At 46.6% G+C, this 18827-nt stretch overlaps 1 protein-coding gene across 1 annotated transcript in view; it reads right to left on the bottom strand.

Annotated features, from left to right (window-relative positions):
- Positions 1-6650, bottom strand: part of LOC119385752 (E3 ubiquitin-protein ligase Ubr3-like) — a gene marked incomplete in the record, with an annotated part of 121881 nt that extends 115231 nt beyond the window's left edge. The window contains 1 exon segment of the mRNA XM_049414088.1: positions 6344-6650. Within this exon segment, the coding sequence (XP_049270045.1) occupies positions 6344-6644 (301 nt within the window).
- Between the last annotated feature and the right edge of the window lie 12177 nt (positions 6651-18827).

The following is an 18827-nucleotide window of genomic DNA, read 5'->3' as shown; positions in this document are numbered from 1 at the left end:
ATTTGCACATGGCACTTGGCCAATATAATGGATGGGCATTTATGTTTGACCCTAATATTTTTTTAAGAGAATCAAAGTAAGTACAAGACACCATAAAAGGGCATAGTTGCATAGTTTTATCTTTTTTTACAAGATCCCCATATACTCATATGAGATGGTCGGATGAAAATAAAATGTAATGTTTACATTTGTAGCACAATGCTACGCCAGGACACCCATGGGGTAGACATATTTAGGGCATATAGCTTTCTTTTTTTAATAAAGAACGAGGTGCAGTGCAACCACCAAAACTACAGCTACTACTTGAAGGCCTTTCCCCATATCTAAAGGACACAAAAATTACCACAAGTAGATAATGCACATTGCGGTACAACTTCAAAAGCAAGTACGTAAAGACTAGGTGGGAAATGGGTGTAGGCACATAGCAGATAGCTCTCTCATGACATCATCAATGCACTACAACAAATTAATAAGAAAGCCATCAAGAAACTGATCACTGAGGTTCGTTGTTACATGAAAGACAGTTCTCAGTTTCTCAGTCACTGCACGAAGGAAAAGTTGTTGCTCTGCTAGTAATGTGTGTAATGGTGGTCCCAGAGCAAAATGTGCTTAACTATTTGTTCACAAAGTGAAAATTTTAGGAAATATGAAAAAATATTCCCATACTGTCGACTTTGCATTCACGCAGGCCAGTGAAGCTTGGTGTTTAAATTTCAAAGCGTGACAGTGTCGCATTAGTTCATACTGAAACTACAATTTTTTTTACCAGGCCCACAATACCGCTACAACACATGCAACAGACACAGCACCAATGGCTGCCACTGATGATGAAGATATTTTGAAACACTAGCATTCTTTTTTCTAGCTGACTAATGATCCACGCAGAAGGTGCGTGGATACTACAAAGGTTTCATTAAGAAAAAGTATGCCATGTGATATCAACAAAACATTTTAGTAAAACAAATCCCCAAATAGCATTTACACTGCAATGCCATATATCTCTTGCTCAATAAAACTGATTTATGTTTCCAGCAGACACCTTTACACTCCTAAGATAGTGCGCATCAGTGTTCGTGCACGTTCTTTTTCATCATCGAGGGATTCCTTTGCCGATGCTTGGGTGACAGGTCAACGCCAGAGATAAGGAAATGCTGACAGATAACAAAAGTGGGGGAAGCTCCCCAAGGCTGTGTCACCTGCCCCTGCCCTCCACGATAACGCACAGCCATGCCTCAACGACATCACTTCAGCACAACTTCCGGCTGGAAAATCGCAATCTGCCAGGCAATGTTTACGTACACCAGCTGAAATGCGCCTGCCACTTCTCACACAATAAAGCCACGAAGCCATCGATACAGCTCATTCAGACAAGAAAGGGAGAGAAACCGCGTTGTTTGTTTTCTCCTAACACAAACTTCTTGGACAAATCAAAGAGACAGTAAAAGCAGGACATAATAAGCACAAAGTTGGTTTCTTTCAAAAAATACCATATTCCTTCGATAGAAAAATGGTCAAGATTGAAGAAGATGAAAGCGTGGCTTTCTTTTGAATTTTGTGTTTCAATTTGAGCACTGGTGGAACAGCATAAAAATATGCAGGACACCTGAGCTTTGCCTTCAAAAGTAGAACGCGGGAGCGTAATCAGGCCCCATTCGCATCGTCTTCTCATTCACTCGCCAGACTTTGCTTCTCGATGGACACCTCAACCATGGCACAAGAAATGGAACGGCTGAGCTCGTAAGCTTGGCCATTTTAAACTCTTTTAGAATGCACGCCTACTGCAAGTACAGTTACGAAGTTTCCACTATGCCATAATTCATTTTGCGAATCAGTGAAGTCCCTACTATGCATTCGTAAGGCAATACGCGCACCTATGCAGCTGCACATGTTGGTGATGCTGTCAGTGATGATTAATTATGCCTGAGTGTAGATTAACCTGTCTGCCACACAGAAGGCCTGTGTTCGACTCCGGCTCAGACTTATGATTTTTATTATTTGCATCCATTGGAAGTTTTTGCTCATAGACAACACAGATTTTTTGCTCACAACTAACGACACAAGTGCCAACCCCGAAATTTCTATGACAGAGGCTCTTTATCGCTATCGCATTAATGAATGCTTAACATAACCTAAACCAGTGCTGTTCAAGCCCCTAAGTCATGGTCAGCTGGCATGGGAACTCCATGACAATGGTGCTTCTAGTTTTCTCCGGGCAGTGGTGCCTCCAAATATTTGCTTCTTTCTTGGCTTGCCTAGGTCTCTTGTCACAGCATAGGCTGCTGTTTACCTTTCACAGAAGTATTAACTGCAGATGCAGTTTAAGTTAACGTTTCTCTGTAGACTCCTTAATTATCATATAGTACATGAAGAGCCAGATGCTATCACAACAGGGAAAGCACTGTGTGTGCTACGGTGAGTTCCCTACGAAGGCAATGTATTCCACTATTTTCATTCTTGCAAGTGCAGACTGTCACTGCAATAACCTGTTCTGGTAAGTGTGCCTGTAAAAGCTGCTGTCAATGAGAAGAAAGAAAAAAAAATCAAGATTCGAACCATGCCACTCTGTGTGAGCCACTGAGCCATGCCAGTGTTTGCAAGCTGCTCCACAAGGAGGCCCTTCGGAGTGTGTCCCACTGCAGTGACAAAGCAACAGCACAGTACCCACCACAGTGTCATGCCACATGAACAGTGCAGCTCAGCTAGCGATGTCACATTCATAACCTCAGCACTACTTTGCAGAGTAGCAGCTGCACCTTGCCACACAACATGTCACACGATGTGAAATGTGCGGCAACCCTCTGTGATAGCCTGAACAGCACTGCACAGACTGCCACAGGCTCTTCAATGCATGTTATTGTGCCTCCTCACAAGGTGCCAACCACTGCTGAAGAAGCAAAGCGTAGAACTAGTTGCATGGCTACAACAATGCAACATTAGTATCAACAGACTGCTATCATTTACTGTCATCTTCAATACATTCATCATTATTATCATCATTTTTCATGAGGCCTTTGCTAGGTGACAGCTCTGCTTCAACGCATTCATCACCGAAGCCCGCCAAATCAGAACAACTTGGAGGACAGCTAAGCGTCGCCTTCAAGAGTGCATCGTGACAGCATTATCGGGCCCTATTTGCATTGCCTTCTCATTCACTTCCAATGCTTCACTTCTCGGTGGACACCTCAACTGTGCTGTGAGGGAAGGAACAATCTGTGTGCATGACATCGGCCGTTGTAAACGGTACTAGGGCACCTACTGCAATTACTGTGGCGAAGTACCTGCTATGTGTCTGTAAGGCAATACACGCATCTATGTAGCTGCAGACTTCGTTGATGCTGGGCCTGCTGCTGGTGATGATGATGAATTATAGCTCAGCCCTGTGTAATAGGTTAATATTATGTCTGTTGGCATGACTCCTTGCCCGACATGATGACTGTATAGGGTCTTTTTCTGGAGCTGTTTGCAAGCACTGGTGTGGCTCCGTGGTAGAATACTTAACAGCCAAGCAGAATACCTGGGTTCAATTCCGGCTCTAACCCTGAGTGTTATTCTTTGCATCTGTCGGGATTTATCACTCGTAGACAACGCCCGATTTCTTGCTCCCAACCAACACCAGCGACGTCAAAACTGAGACCACATTTTCTGTGAAATCAGTTCTTTAATGGTATCGTGTAAAAATCTTTCTCTCCTGGTGTCATGGATCACTAATAACATGCAGTAACATGCGCAATTAAATTAGTGTCCCTATCCTCTTTCTTTACCTTCTAGGCATGCTCCCACAACATTCATTAACCCTTGTAGGTCTGCCTATATTTCTGACACGATCATATAAAAACCAGCTGCGGTATATTCATATAAGCTACAAAGCAATAGTATAAAACAAATTTCATCAAAATCAACCCAGTAGTTTACAAAAAAAAAAGTGGGACATATATGTCCCACTGACGCACGAGAGTGTTTTCAAAGGGTGAGGAAACACTGTCCCACTGTCTCATGAAGGCGCCATCTCGAGATTGCATCAACGGGTATTTGGGATGAAATGGCCGAAGCTAGTGGCACAGGGTATCACTTAAGGTGTGCTGAGGAAAGTTGTGGGGATATCATTCCAGCAGTAGAACATCACCTTCACCTGCGCCTCTTGTGAGCCGTCATAGCGCCGTGGTCTGTTCGTGTAAAGCTTACTTCACCGCATGCACCAAACACTTTTTGTCCTTTTGCCTGTCCTTGCTTTGGCTGTCGAAATTGTCGAGTACAGATGTTGTCCCTGAATATATGCGCCTACTTTTCAAGAGGAATATGATATCAAGAAAAATATTTCCATGCACCAATATCCTCAATTACGCAGAGGAATGAGCGTGGCAATATCGCAGGGGATAGTTTCGATGCATTTATTGGTCAAGTTCTTCCGCAAATTTACGAAAACACGTGAAGACTGGAAGATAAAATCACCTATCTGAAAAACTAGAAAAAGAGGAAATTATCCGGTATTTTGATCGATAGGTTCTTTCTACTGAAGAAGAAGAAAACTCGGAGGCTATCATAAATAATTGACCGAAATTCAACGTCGCTGTAACACTACTTCACCCTTTTGAAAAGCCGGTAAAAGAATTTTCCTCGATATTACGAAGACTTAGGTAAGATATGAGTGACTTATCGTTGCACTAATTGCAATGGGTGATGTGGGAGAAAATTTTTCCTGCAGACGGACAAGTGAGATGTATGTGTCCCGCTGTCGCACAAAGGGTTAATACATCATTAAGTCTGACAGATGTAGAGTTTCCAACAAGAGACGGGTATGGAGAAAACAACTCCACTAGAGCATATGCAGCATTACCTCCAGCCTTCCTGTCGGGCACCGGCGCTGAGCCCTGTCCATTCCAGCACCATGTTTCACCTTTTGCGAGAGGGAATCAGGCCACTGCAAACACCGACTTTAGCAAGGAAGTCAGCTGCCGAGAGGCGGTCTGCTTGTAAGTCACAACTAGCTTGCACGATGAGATGTGGGCACGACTCATGGAGCACCTATTCCACACATTACCAAGCAATGCCCATTCTGGCAATCCTACAATGGGCGGAGTCGACGGGACATGTTCCCAAAGTGGCAAGAACGCTGGGATCGCTGTGTAAGAAGACTATGCCGAAGGTGACGATATTTGAAAGCCTTCTTCACAACTGGACCACTTTCGAAACTTCCTGAAGCAACCTCGACTTTGTTTTTTTTTCTTTGTAAAGCGAAAGCAAGAGAAAGCTGTATTATGACATTTGCGGATCTGGTGCGACGCAGTCCGCAATTTCGGAACCAAGTCCTGCACTGGAGAACGACAGCTGCAAATTATTTAACACTTTCCGATATGGCCCTGAACGCCGCCGCAAATCGAGGCCCACGGTCACGCGCTAGTGACGGCGAGATTTCCGCAGGAAGTTCCACAGGGTTAGCCGTAGTACGTGCGAAACAACGCTCGGCTGCACGCGGACAAGCGGGCGATCCGCAGCGCTATCGCGCTGCTGGCTGGTCAAGAGAAAGCTGGCGGAGAAGCGCGTGCCAAGTTCGGTCGGCTAGTAGGCTGGCATCGAGCGAGGGAGCGCGATTGCGCAACCACTATAAAACGCATCGCCAACTAATGGGCGTGCGAAACCTCGCCAGTCAAAACAGCGCAGCACGCACACGTAAACACCGAAGGTAGTGCATCGACGGTAACGTACACAATTTAATTCGAACGCATCGTTGTTTCCAAACAGATGCGAGCGCTAGACGGTCGGCGTGGAACCCGCGATCCCTGCGACGAGGCTGAACGAGGCATCCGCAGACGCTGCACCTGTCACTTTCGCATCGCGCACGAAAATTCAGGGCCACGTTAATTCATCGAAACGCCCGACGCGCTGGTGGCAGCGGAAGGCGGAACAGTTTTTCGGAGGCGTACATGCATCACGATTCGCGTATGGTTCCCCGATTTGTCAGAATGGGACGTACAGGGAGATCTTTTTTGCGCATCCATAGCGCAAAACCAGCGAGCCTTGATGCGACTACGCGAGGCACGATTTAAAGACGGTTATACGGGAAACGATAATCACGGATCGCACTGTAACAGCGTGAATTGCACGCCAGTTGTGCGTATAATTTACACGCAGGAGCGCCTACGCGTCAAGGACTCCGTAGGGTCCCACGGAGAGGCGAAAGCGACTGGAACGAAAACAACTACCGAGCTGCAACAGTGACCACGCTGCTACAGAGATGAACAAGTGTCCTCACTGTTCGGTGCCTTGGGCTACCGAAGCGACGCGTCCTGCGATGTGACACCTCGACAAACGCGAGCTTCCGACTAGAAGAGAATGGGTTGCTTACCTGTCTGGGAGAACTCGTCGGGAGTCTTGCCTCCGGCCATGAGCCATTTGCACCAGTCTATGGTGTCCCATATGTCGATGGGCTTTCGAGGATCGAGAATGATGTCCAGCAGCTCGTTCAGCTGCCTCGGGTTGCTCGTTCTTGCGCATTCCGATTGAAAATATGCAGCCGCTCCTCTTTTTCCCTTCTTAATTAGCACTTCGGCGGCCATTTTACATTTCCATCTGCCGTCCAGGGTTGCCAGACGCTTCCTGAAGGACGTCCAGAAACGGGGTGACGGCAGCGTCAGTTTCGGTTCCATGCGGCGGCGAAGGCGGGGCCGCCGGAGCTCTGCCGTCGTCTCGCCGAGTGCTGCTAGCCGCCATTGCAGCCCGTACGCAGGCACTTCTTTTTTCTTGTACCTTGAGAAACAGGCTCTTGGTGTTGTTGTTGTTGTTGTTTTGCGGAGTAAATCAATTAACGAGGTGCGTGTGTTTTCACCTTCTTCTTGATGTCTTCGACGGTTTCGCTCTCTGTTAGTTTCGCTCTGCGTTGATTTCGCTCGACCTGCTCTTTTAAAATTTAGCGATACTAAGCTAATTTCGTCGAAAAAGTCGATTACCTTCCCATTTCTCTAAATTTAAGTGAAAGATTTGATAATTCTAGTAGAATGTGCAACAGCATGACCTCAATACACGGAAGTGTGATTTTACAGTGCCTAGTGTAGTGTAGTATAGTCCTATAGTATAGTAAAGTACTTAACATATTCGGGGAGGGGTGTTGAACCACACCAACCCCTTCCCCCTCTGGCTACAATGACATGTACATAAAGCTAACAAAAACGTACGTGTGATTCATTTGTTGGGCGAAATCTGGAAAATATAGATGTGTATGTGGAGAAAGAAAAGATATAGAGAGAAAAAGACAATATTAATAACGCTGCGAACATTTCAGGCAGTGGACCTGTCGATGTCGCGTATATAGTAACACTCGCGAACAAATTTTAATCAATGATTGCACGTGCCGTGAGTTGTCACAAATTACTGCTCTTGCGACAAGGAAAACGCACTAAATTTTTCGTATTGATCTGGAGCCTCTTAATGAAAATACGAGAACTTAAAAAAGAGAGAGTGAGAGCTTATCACGGCTTGTTGTTGAGCGCGAAACAACTGGTTGTTTCAAGAAATCTGTCCAAAAATTCTGAAAATCTAGGAACTGCGATATTTGCTCGCTGCCTTCGGCATTACTCTTTCATTGGCGACATATATCTCAGGAGGATAACATACATAATTACGATAGTAATTACAGAAATCAAAATGACTAACTTTTTTATAGACGAGACAGGCGGTCGGGTCAAACGGGAGTATTGAGCTCCTTCCCACGAAGAGTCCATTGGCGCTTTGAGATTTCCGAAAAGCAGCCGCTGGTAATTTTTGCGGAGTGGTGAAGGCCGAGCAACTTCACCGGCGAAACCGAAACCGACACGCCCATAAGCGTACGACACCCTTTCGAGCTTTCCAGAATGAGCGTCGTACTTCGCTTCGTGGGTGTGCGGGCTGCGCTTGCCATGATAACTCTCATGACGCACGTAGGCTAAATGAATGCAGAATACTGCCTCTGCAATAGTTGTCAAAAACGTTGTCATCTTAAATTTGTGGGTGTCTCGGAAGGGTATGGCAGTTGCGCTCTTTGAAGCTTCGCTTTCGGTTTCGCCGGTGAAATTGGTCGGACATCAGCACTCCGCAAAAATTACCCGCGGCCACTTTTTGGAGATCTCAAAGCGCCAATGGAGAGCCTCAGGGTGCAGCTAGCGCCATATAGCGTGTGAAAGAGCACACACAACTGTGACGCACTTCCACGCTTCTTGAATCGTCTGCTCGCGTTCTTTCGCTTGCAGCATGTGCTGCGCGATGTCGTTCCCGTCATCGTCATCAAGTGGCAACGACTTCCTTGAGGATTCCACACGTTCGCCGAGGGCACGGACTCGCGAGCAGCCACAAAATAGCAGCCTGCTGGCGAAAGCGCGGCAAAATGGCAGTGGTGATTATGACTTTTCATCATTTTGCTATGCCATCTCGGAGTTCGGACGCAGTGGTGACGTCGCGGAAGTTGAGGGCCACGTTTAGGTCACGCATGGAGAGGTCACGTTAGATGATGTCAGTGTCTCTAGGTGCGACTTATAGCGCTGGATCACGCACGCGAACTTCAAAATTCATATAAATTACCTTCCAAGCTATATTCGCTGTTGAAATTTGGTAGATGATGTAGGCATATTCACGGGAATCGATCCCACAGGTTATGTAAGCCATGAACTTTTGTGTCAGTACCCCTTTAACCAGCATTAGTGAGCACCGCAGGCTATATTTAGGTGACAGTTGACAGTTCATGAACATCATCCAGTGCCATCCAACCTTAGACACCACTAGCCATAGTTAGACACTACCAGCCAATATGAGCAAAGATTAGCAGACATTAGGCAACACTACAGCCAGGTCTTAGTCAACATTAGGCAGTGCTAGTAAGCAGTTAACCAACACTAGGCACTACTACACCTCAATAAACAACAGTTTGCGAAGCCATGTTGCTTGTGTGCAAGTAAATTGTGGTACATCCCATTTCGTGTACGTGATATAATTTATGTTTTGTCACACATATCGAGATATCTCAGCGAGTGCAATGACACGTTATGATTTGTGCCGTTCATGTCCCCCTATATATGACATGCACGACATATATAAATGTATGGTGTACATAACATGTCGTGACACAGGTAATTCATTGGTTCATATTCGTCATGCAGGCATTCGCATTCTGGTTTACGCCACCACGGCTTCACGACGTATGCATCATGTCATTTGTGCCTTTCATGTCATGACACAGATGACATGCATGCCATGAACATTCATGGCGTGACCTGTGATTCATGTTTGGCATACGTATGTGATGCACATTGTGGTATTGATTTTCTTCAGAAAATGAATACACAGCAGCTAGCCGAACTTGCCATTCTATTACATTGTGGTAGAAACGACCACTATTATCTTGTCATAATGTACATGATATGTAAGTCATGACACTCATGTCATGAGCTATCATTCATGCTCGTCATACATTCATGTCATGCAAATTTTCGTATATATATTTAAAGAAACGACCAGGGGACATCAAGACCTTGACATGCATTTATTGCGCACATTACACGAATAAGACAACATTCGTGTCAAGACCTGCCATTCATTTTCTGCATACACGCATGACTCATGTCATGACATGGCAGTTTTGGCCAGGGTGTCGGAACAAAATGTTTTTCGTTTCGGTTTTAGTTTCGTTCCCCCGCAAAAAGTTCCGTTCCGTTTCTCTTCCGGAACGAAAAAAAAAAATGTTCCGTAACGGTTCGTAATTCGGTCTTTTTATGCAAAAATTTGAAGTTAAGGCAATCATAAAGAACTTTGGATTTGTGATGTAGTTACTTGCCCTCCTCTTAGGAAAGTGGGCCAAGGCTAAAACACATGCTTCATAGGAGCAGAAGTAACTGTATCACGAATTCCTACCAACGAGCACAAACCAGTAATAATTTCAAAGTGATAGTATTTATTTTCTTAAAAGACAAATACGAATTTTTTTTGTGGGCTCAACGCTTTCAGTCAAGGGAGTGAGCACGATCTCCGAAGCAGCGCGTCATTGAGTGTACTCTTTGATAGGCAAGATCGCTGTTCTGATAAAAAGATCGCCAGGCCTGCGCGGAACACGCAGCACAGTCACAGCGAAAGCTGGAAGAGCGGACTTTGTAGAGCCCGTAGGAGAGTCTCTTGGGGCAATAATACAAGTGAACATGCAAGGTACCTCTACGCCATAAATCATCCCAATTTTTCTGAAGTAGAGAAGTTCCCACTATGCCATTTTTCATCATTCTTCGTAGTCTCGTGGTACACGCTGCACATCTGTAAGGCATTATGTGCACTTTGTGCTGTGACTGATGATGATAAAGAATTATGGCTGAGCACTTTGCAATGAGTGGGAAGCAGTGTTGCGGAATGGGCGCCTCCATTCCATTTCACTCCCATTCCGGGGAATTAGAACTTGCCGCAATTCCATTCCTTTCAATTCCTCGGAATGAAAAAAACTTATCCCATTCGCACTCTGGGAATGTTCGGGCAGTTCATTTCCAATCCTGTAATTCCTTGACGTAGGAAAGGCATCTTGATAGTTTTATTGAGTTAAGCCTCGGTTTCTAGTAGGCGCGTTGCTCATAAATGTACCGTGCTTGTAATCAGCCAAGCCATTTTAAAAATACTGCTTTATTGTTAATTCGGAGGCTCTGACTTACTCATAGGTGAAGTGTGAAAAACGGCACGTAGACGTAAACGTGCTCTATTTTCGGAAAAAGACGTAATTCCATTCCCATTACATTCCGTGCAAAAGGCGCTTAATTTCATTGCCATTCCATTCCTCCAAGCGTTGTCCCCATTCCATTCTGGGGTCGCAAAAACGTGGAATGATTCCGGAGTCATTCCAATTCTGGTGGGGCAACTCCGCAACACTGGTTGGAAGCATTAAACAACACACTCTTTGCGCTATTAGCATTGTGTAATGACTGGTTGTTATTTTACTCTTCTTCCACGCTATATTACATATATCAACCCGATTCCGTGCCCGACATGACGCCTGTATAGAGTATTTTTTCGAAGGAGTTACAAGCACCAGCGTGGCACTGTGGACGAAAACCCGACTGCCACGCAGAGGGCGCGGGTTGAAATCCCATCCGATCCTGGATTTTTTTCTCATTTAATTTTTCTTATATCACGCGATAGCAGTCACGGACACCGGCGGTGGCGGACAACTATGGCGCCAAAATCAGCTGTTGTGATCTCATAACAGCTTTCGCTGTAACAAACTTCAGCGCCGACAATGCCCTCTCTACGCTGGCCTGCGTGACCGGCGCGCAAAAGTCCACTTGCGTTAATATTGCCACGCCCACTTCTTGTCCTATTTTGATGTTTTTTGGGTTTGACCTGCAAGGGCGGTTATCAACGCTCGACGCTGCCCGCGAAGCAGTGTTCGAGAGACTTCTCGATTGTAGTAGATCGTTTTGTCAAGATTTCGCGCCGCACGCGAATGTTCCAGCTTTATCGAGAGATAACGCCGCCACCAGCGATATCGCTGGAAAGTTCCATAGCACCTGTATAAAAACCGACGCACTTGACCGCTTGTCAGTTGATCGACGGACGACGCCCTGTTCGCCGCTATCATTGTACAGCGTGTATTGCTGTAGTTCTAGTTCTCATTTTCCCGGCCACAAGTTCGGCCAAATAAACAGTTTCATTCTGCAAACGCCGACTGCTTTCTTCGTCGACGTCACGACCACGTGACAATATAAACATCTCTGGTTGCCACTGTTTTTGTTTTTCGCACAATTTCAAGATATCTTTCCTTTGGAATTCCTGCCTGAGGTACGCGCTAATACTGTGCCCTGAGATATGCTCACAATGCATGGGCTCAGTTGGTCCAGATAGGGAAGTTTTCTCGTGAACCGAAGAACGATTGAAAAAGTTTCGGTTTCACTCCGGAACGAAATAATAAATAAAGTTTTGGTTACGTTTTCGTTCCGGTCGAAAATATCGTTTTTTTTTTCGTTTTTCGTTTTCGATTTTCGTTCCGTTCCGACGCCCTGGTTTTGGCATATGCCAGGTTAACGAGGCGACTATATATATGTGCAAGCGAACCAAGAGGCCGGCGGCAAGATAGATAGATAGATAGATAGACAGATAGATAGATAGATAGATAGATAGATAGATAGATAGATAGATAGATAGATAGATAGATAGATAGATAGATAGATAGATAGATAGATAGATAGATAGATAGATAGATAGATAGATAGATAGATAGATAGATAGATAGATAGGTGCGGTCAAAGTGAATTTGGTTCACCAAGAGATGCTTCCCATTTAAAATGTAGGGAGCTACCGGTAGACAACGGAAAAGCGAAACTATATCGAGATGCCGAATTGATGCGGTGCTGACAATACAGGCTGCTCAATCTGCCGCTAAGATGAGCAAAGAAATACACAGAAATTGGGTTTGCCTACCGAAACATGCGCATTCATGCGGCTGCCGCGTTCCACGAGCGCGGGTGTGGTATAGCTTGCGCCAAATAAAAATATTAAAAGTGTCATCTAATGTTGCAGCCTGTCCTACAAATAAGATAACTAGATACATCTAACTCGTTACAGAAAAATGTAAGCGAATGATGGCGACTGTTTTCGAGTGAAAAAATAATCGATCAAGAAATGTTATTTATTACGTGTATTCGAGTTGTTGTAAAACTGCATAAAATGTTGACAGAGGCAAGGGCGGCTGAAAATTTTGAGGCGGCGCCGCTGCGATCTGTAGCGATGCGTGCATTTAAAACCTTATATTAACGTCTGTATAACGAACACTGATACAGCGAATTATCGGTTATAGCGAACTAAATGAGAACTGTTTTGTCACGCTTGATTTCAGTGACATTTATTCTTTTTATAAGAAAACCAAAAACGTGAGCGCCAACGCAATGTCGGCTGTAACAAACTAATTTGTGCCCCCCCCCCCCCCATGCTATTTCGTTGCAACGAGGTTCCACTTAATAAATTACACGCTTTACATTCGCGAGGTCAGCACAGCTCACATAAGCGTGCGCAGCAGGGTTGTCCATTTTGGGGGAGCCAAGTTTTACCGCAGCTCCACCCCCCTCCACCCTTCACAATTGTTCGAGTGAATTAAGGTGAGTTGTAAACATGATGCAACTCACTAGCTTTTATTTTGCTTCAACCGACGAGCGCGGCGGCGGGAATGGCGCCCTGCAACACTTTTTGAGCATGGTCAGAAAACACTGCCATTCGCTAGTCGAGGCTCCCGAGTACAGGCGAGCCTTAAAGGGGTACTGACACCTTTTTTTCGAAGGCGAGTTTACTCTGCCATTCCAACCTACTGCATACAGAGACGGCTCTGAGCAAGTGTGAAGCTCAGCAAATGTTGATAAGATATTTTAATTTGATATTAAAGTCAATGTTTCCATGTCGCACCTACTGACATCGACACTAGCTTGACGTCAGGCTACAGTACAAAATTCTGGTGACTTCACGCAGTAGTATGTCTAGTTGTGATGACGTCAGGTACCAAAACTTCCAAGATGGCCGCTTGTGCGTCATGAAAACTTCCAAAATGGCCGCTTTTGCGTCACCAACGGAGCCACGGCGCGGAGCGGCTGTGGAAACGTCATTATGTATTGTGCGAGCACGTGACGAAAAGCTCATACCGTGTTGTGACGTCAGGGTACAGTAGGAACCGAAACTAGCTTTTAAAAACATACTGTAATTACTTTTCCAGGGCGCAGTCGCGCTTAGCACTACCTTTTCTAGGCTCTTGGGGGCTTGACCTTTCATTTGACGCAAAAAAAAAACGACAACTGAAAATAGGGGTACTGACACAATATATCGCGGCCAAGATAGCCTGCGGGATCGATTCCGGTGAACACGCGTACATCATCTGCAAAATGCCAACAGCGAATATAGCTTGGAAGCTATTTTAAATGAATTTTGAAGTTTGCGTGAGCGATCGACATCCTCACGCTACTGACACCCTCAAAGGGGCCCTTGGGGAGCCCCTACCGCCCCTACTTCACTCACGTGACCACGCTGCAACGAGTTATGATGACGTCATAACCGCCAAGTTTTTTGCCGCGTTTGCTCCAGTTGCTCTCGGCGGCTGCTCGCGAACTGTGCGGAAGTGCGTCACAGTTCTGTGTGCTGACGTGATCGAGCGCTGCATCCGCTAGGTGGTGATAGTTGCACCCGGAGGCTAGAGTTACTGTATATGCTAGTTGATACAGTAACTCACGGCCGGTCTGGAGGCGAGCGCGCGCTTACAGACCGGCCGTGAGTAACTCTACCGGAGGCTTGCCGTTTTTTAAACCGAAACTGCCACTGGTCGGTAGTGAGGAGCCTGTAATTGATTATCTGTCGCGTGCAGTAGCAAACGATGTGCCGTGTTATGCCTAACAGGCCCCCAGCAACACACTGCAGCAAAAAAACGCGAGGCCAAAATTGTTTCTCAAAGTCAGCTAGAAATCTCTCCCTCTTCTCTCGACAAATGATGCCAAAATCCAAATGACGGGGCCATAAACCCGAATTCGACGGCCACTGCATTGAGCGGCCGGCAGGCTTGGCCTGACGGTCCCGACGTGGGAGTCGCCCGCTGCGCGCTGACGCGCGCCTTGCAGGACCCATATAAAGTTTTTCAACCAACCAACCAACCAACCAACCAACCAACAAAGCTTGGCGATGGCCATCGTGCGCAAGGCATTGCACCATATATTCATCCTGGCTCGAGTATCCAGTGATTAATTTCCTCCATTTCTTGCTGTAGGTGGGGCAGCGTACGTTGGGCTCATATTAAGGAACGGCTCGGCTTGATTCACGAATTGGGCATTCCCAGAAGATATGCTCCGGGGTTGCTAGGACTTGGCAGTAGTCGCAATGGGGGTCAGAGTATTTAGTCGGGTACTTCTTGTGAAGCACTGGGATTGTTGTGAAGCTTCGTGTTTGCCATCTTCTGAGTATGACCTCGTAGAAGCGCTTGGGTCTCTTGGTGGCGGGTTTGAGCATAGTGAGCTGTATAGTTACTGCTGCTGCCGCGGGATGCCGCCACGTGCCCGCGCGCGCACTGCGATCACACTGAAAGTAAGCCGGGCGTTCGAAAAAAAAAGTAAGGAAAGTGCTCAAGGTCATGACGCGCGCTGGCGAACCGTCGAGCTTCTTTACAGTGGCTCGCTATTCTAGCCACTACAGCTTCTTGCCCTCTTTTCACCCCCCCCCCCCCCCCACCTGCGTAGCTTTTAACGCGCTCTTGACAGATTCTAAAAATTTGTGCGGCAGTAGATTCGTCAGGCAATGAACTCCTATAATGAAGCCATTCGATGGGTACTTGGAAAAATTAAGGTTAACGCCGTTTTTGCGAGAGAGCTCAGCAGCAATTCTGCGTCAGATTTCACGCGCATTTTGCCGCTTTCCCACAGGGAATGATAGTCTTTAATAATAATAATGTCTGGGGTTTACCGTCCCAAAACCACGATATGATTATGAGAGACGCCGTAGTGGAGGGCTCCGGAAATTTCGACCACCTGGGGTTCTTTAACGTGCACCTAAATCTAAGTACACGGGCCTCAAACATTTTCGCCTCCACCGAAAGGGAATGATAGTCTTTAGCCAGGCCCGTAGCCGGGGGGGGGGGGGGGGGGGGGGCTGGTGTGCCGCCAGCCCTCCCCCCCCCCCGAAATTTTTATGATACATGGTGTTTTACCGAAAATAAACAATGAAAATAGGCGTTTTTCTCAAATAGTCAGGGCTTTGCCCCCCCCCCCCCCCCGGAAAGAATTCCTGGCTACGGGCCTGTTTTTAGCACATGGTACATTTCTCTTCGCTGGTCAGCCTTCTGCATGCTCTTCGGATGCTTGCCGCATTCCTATGGCTGGACGAGCGGCCCTGCTCTGCCGCCCCTCTACTTACTTCACGACAACTCTGCTTATGTTTTCCCAATGGATATCGCCATAAACCTGACGAAATCCGCGTCTCAGCCACGCACCATCGGCGCGGTATGCATGGTCACGCAGCGCGGTAATGCAGAAACTTTTTCGGGGGGAGGCACTTCCCTGATCCGAAGTTGGGGGCCGGGCACAGAGATGTGGTCCAGCGTCATTTTATGCCTTGTACGCCATGGCAAAACAAATTACACCATCTCCCGCTAAAGGGAACCATGAGGCGATGCGAAGCAGCGTTTCGGCATGTCGAGCCTGCGTTTCATCCGTAGCAGTTTTCCGCCGACGTTGCCGTTTGCGCTGGGCTTCCCTAGCCCGGAGCAGGGGGTCCGCTTGCCGACGTTTACGTTGCGCTTCGGCGCGTCGAGCCTTCCGCTGCTCCGCGATCTCGGCAGGCGTTAAGGTATTACTGCAACTGGCGCCGACGTTGACGTTGGAACTCATGACACCGGCGCAGCCGGCGTAGTGACTGAGCGCGTGTACGACCTAACGCGAGCCTTTTATCTAAGCGAGGAGGGGGAGTGGAGAGGAGGTGTGTGGAGAGGGTTTGCGCATGCGCAGTAAGGGTGGTCACTCTCGAGGTACCTGTGAGGCGCCATTATGTATCTTTCCGCTTTATGCAGGAATTTTCTTATTCATTTATTTTGGTTAGATCGAATCCCGGCCGCGGCGGCCGCATTTTCGATGGAGGCGAAAATGCTTGAGGCCCGTGTACTTAGATTTCGGAGCTCGTTAAAGAACTCCAGGTGGTCGAAATTTCTGGAGCCCTCCGGCACCCCTCATAATCGTGGTTTTGGGACGTAAAACCCCAACAACTATTATTGTTATTAAATGCGAAGCATTTCTTAGCGAACCTCTGGCACTTTGAGCGTTTCTATCTACGTATCTATCTATCTATCTATCTATCTATCTATCTAGCCGCCTACGTCTGGGGGCTCTCATGATCGCCTCCTTAACTTAGTGCCGACCAAAATTTGCATGGGAGGGTAACATGATTTCACGAATACGACTGTCGGGTCATGACATGAATAAAGTGAAAATCCTATCGCGTACGTCGTCAAACCCTTTCCTCCAGACACGTGTGGCACATACCCGCTTACCACGGGCAGTGGTGCATGGGTATGCGCCACAGGTGATTGACAGTTTATATCTACCCAGGAACGGCGAGAACAGACATTAAATGCGAGAGCGTTAAGAAAAACCGACATCGCCAGCGTGGACCCGACGAATGGAAAGAATGAAAATTAGGATCCCAGCAGGAATTGAACCCAAGCATTCTGCGTGGCAATCAGGTATTCTACCACAGAGCCACGCCAGGTCTATAAACTGGTTCGCAAAACGGCCTCTGCAGGCGTAATGTCGGTGCAACGTCAGTTGTGGTTGTGGTGCTTGCTATCTGATTTTACAAGAAAGCAATAAACACTATACAAGATACTCATACGATGCGTATACTCCTACGATACAGACGTCATATCAGATTAACCACGTCTGTGGTTTAACGTCATATCAGATGGAACCCCGTCTGTGGTTCCAATGTTAGCTCCGCTTTTATAGCAGTCTAATAAACATTCCATTTGTATCCCTATGATTCAGCGAGCTATATTCATGCATTGCTCGACTCTGGAGGAATACAGTAACGAAAGTTACGTATGATATTCACATCATCGCACCGTAAAGTGCACTTAGTCCGCCAGAACGACGCAGTGTCCTCTTAATTTCTTACGAGGCTGGGCGATGGCCTCATGCTGACCGAGGATGATGTCAGATTGATTGACAGCCGCTTTGTAGACTAGGCTACGGTAGGCCACATACGCCCAGGTAGTCTACGAATACGACAAGCGCCATCCACTGATGTTGGTCTACGTAGCACTATCCAGGCCTACCAGCCTCGACGGCCCATACCTCGCCAACGCGAAGGGTGACTTCAGATTCCAACATGTCGCCGGCTCTATCTATAGACAATTTGTCGACGATTTGACCGAGGCATCCACGATTTCAAACGGCTGTACTATACCTCATGCTGCACTACACAAAGACCCTCGACGCCGCGATCACGACCTCATCCGATAACAAGTCATGACCAGCTGCTGGTGCTCACTGATCACGGGGATGATGACCTTGTTCAAGAACTGCCAGGAACTTCTTCCACACAAGCACACGGGCTCGTGAAACGTGCGTGCGTTCTCTATCACAAGGGACAAGTATAAGCACTACATACCAGCTTAGGGCTTCTGGTGTTGGTATAATACCCACGTTGCCGTTGCCAGCGTTACCCAACTGTAAACAACTGGTTATATAACACATATGCGGCTCTACAACATATATGTGTGCGTATAAAATTTATACAAATCTTTAGCGTCATTTTGTAACGTTTCGCTCAGTAAAAAAAATGACACCACAGTCAATTTCCCACCGCATGCTTCGCATCACATCGACTCCCAAAGTACGTGGGATCTGCCGAATTATTATTATTATTATTATCATTATCATTATTATTATTAAATGCGAAGCATTTCTTAGCGAACCTCAGGCACTTTGGGCGTTTCTATCTACGTATCTATCTATCTAGCCGTCTACGTCTGGGCGCTCTCCTGGTCGTCTCTATAACTTCTAATATACCAAAATTGGCAGAGCAGGGGATCAGTGTATGGTGAACGCGATTCACTGGTCATGACATGAATAACGCAAAATACCTGTCGCGTACGTCATGAAACCCTTTCTCTCAGCCACAGGTGATACAATGTCTCAACCAACACAGTAAACCCGAACACACATTGACACGCAAGTAAAGTGATAATAATAATTGTTGGGGCTTTAATTTTGACCATCTGGTATTCTTTAACGTGCACCGAGATCGCACAGTACACGGGTGTCTAGCATTTTGCATTCATCGCAATGCGACCGCTGCGGCCGGGATCGAACCCGCGACCT

The sequence above is a fragment of the Rhipicephalus sanguineus genome, chromosome 3 (genome assembly GCF_013339695.2).
Source record: "Rhipicephalus sanguineus isolate Rsan-2018 chromosome 3, BIME_Rsan_1.4, whole genome shotgun sequence".
Lineage (NCBI taxonomy): Eukaryota > Metazoa > Arthropoda > Arachnida > Ixodida > Ixodidae > Rhipicephalus > Rhipicephalus sanguineus.
This window is presented reverse-complemented; position numbering and strand designations above follow the sequence as displayed.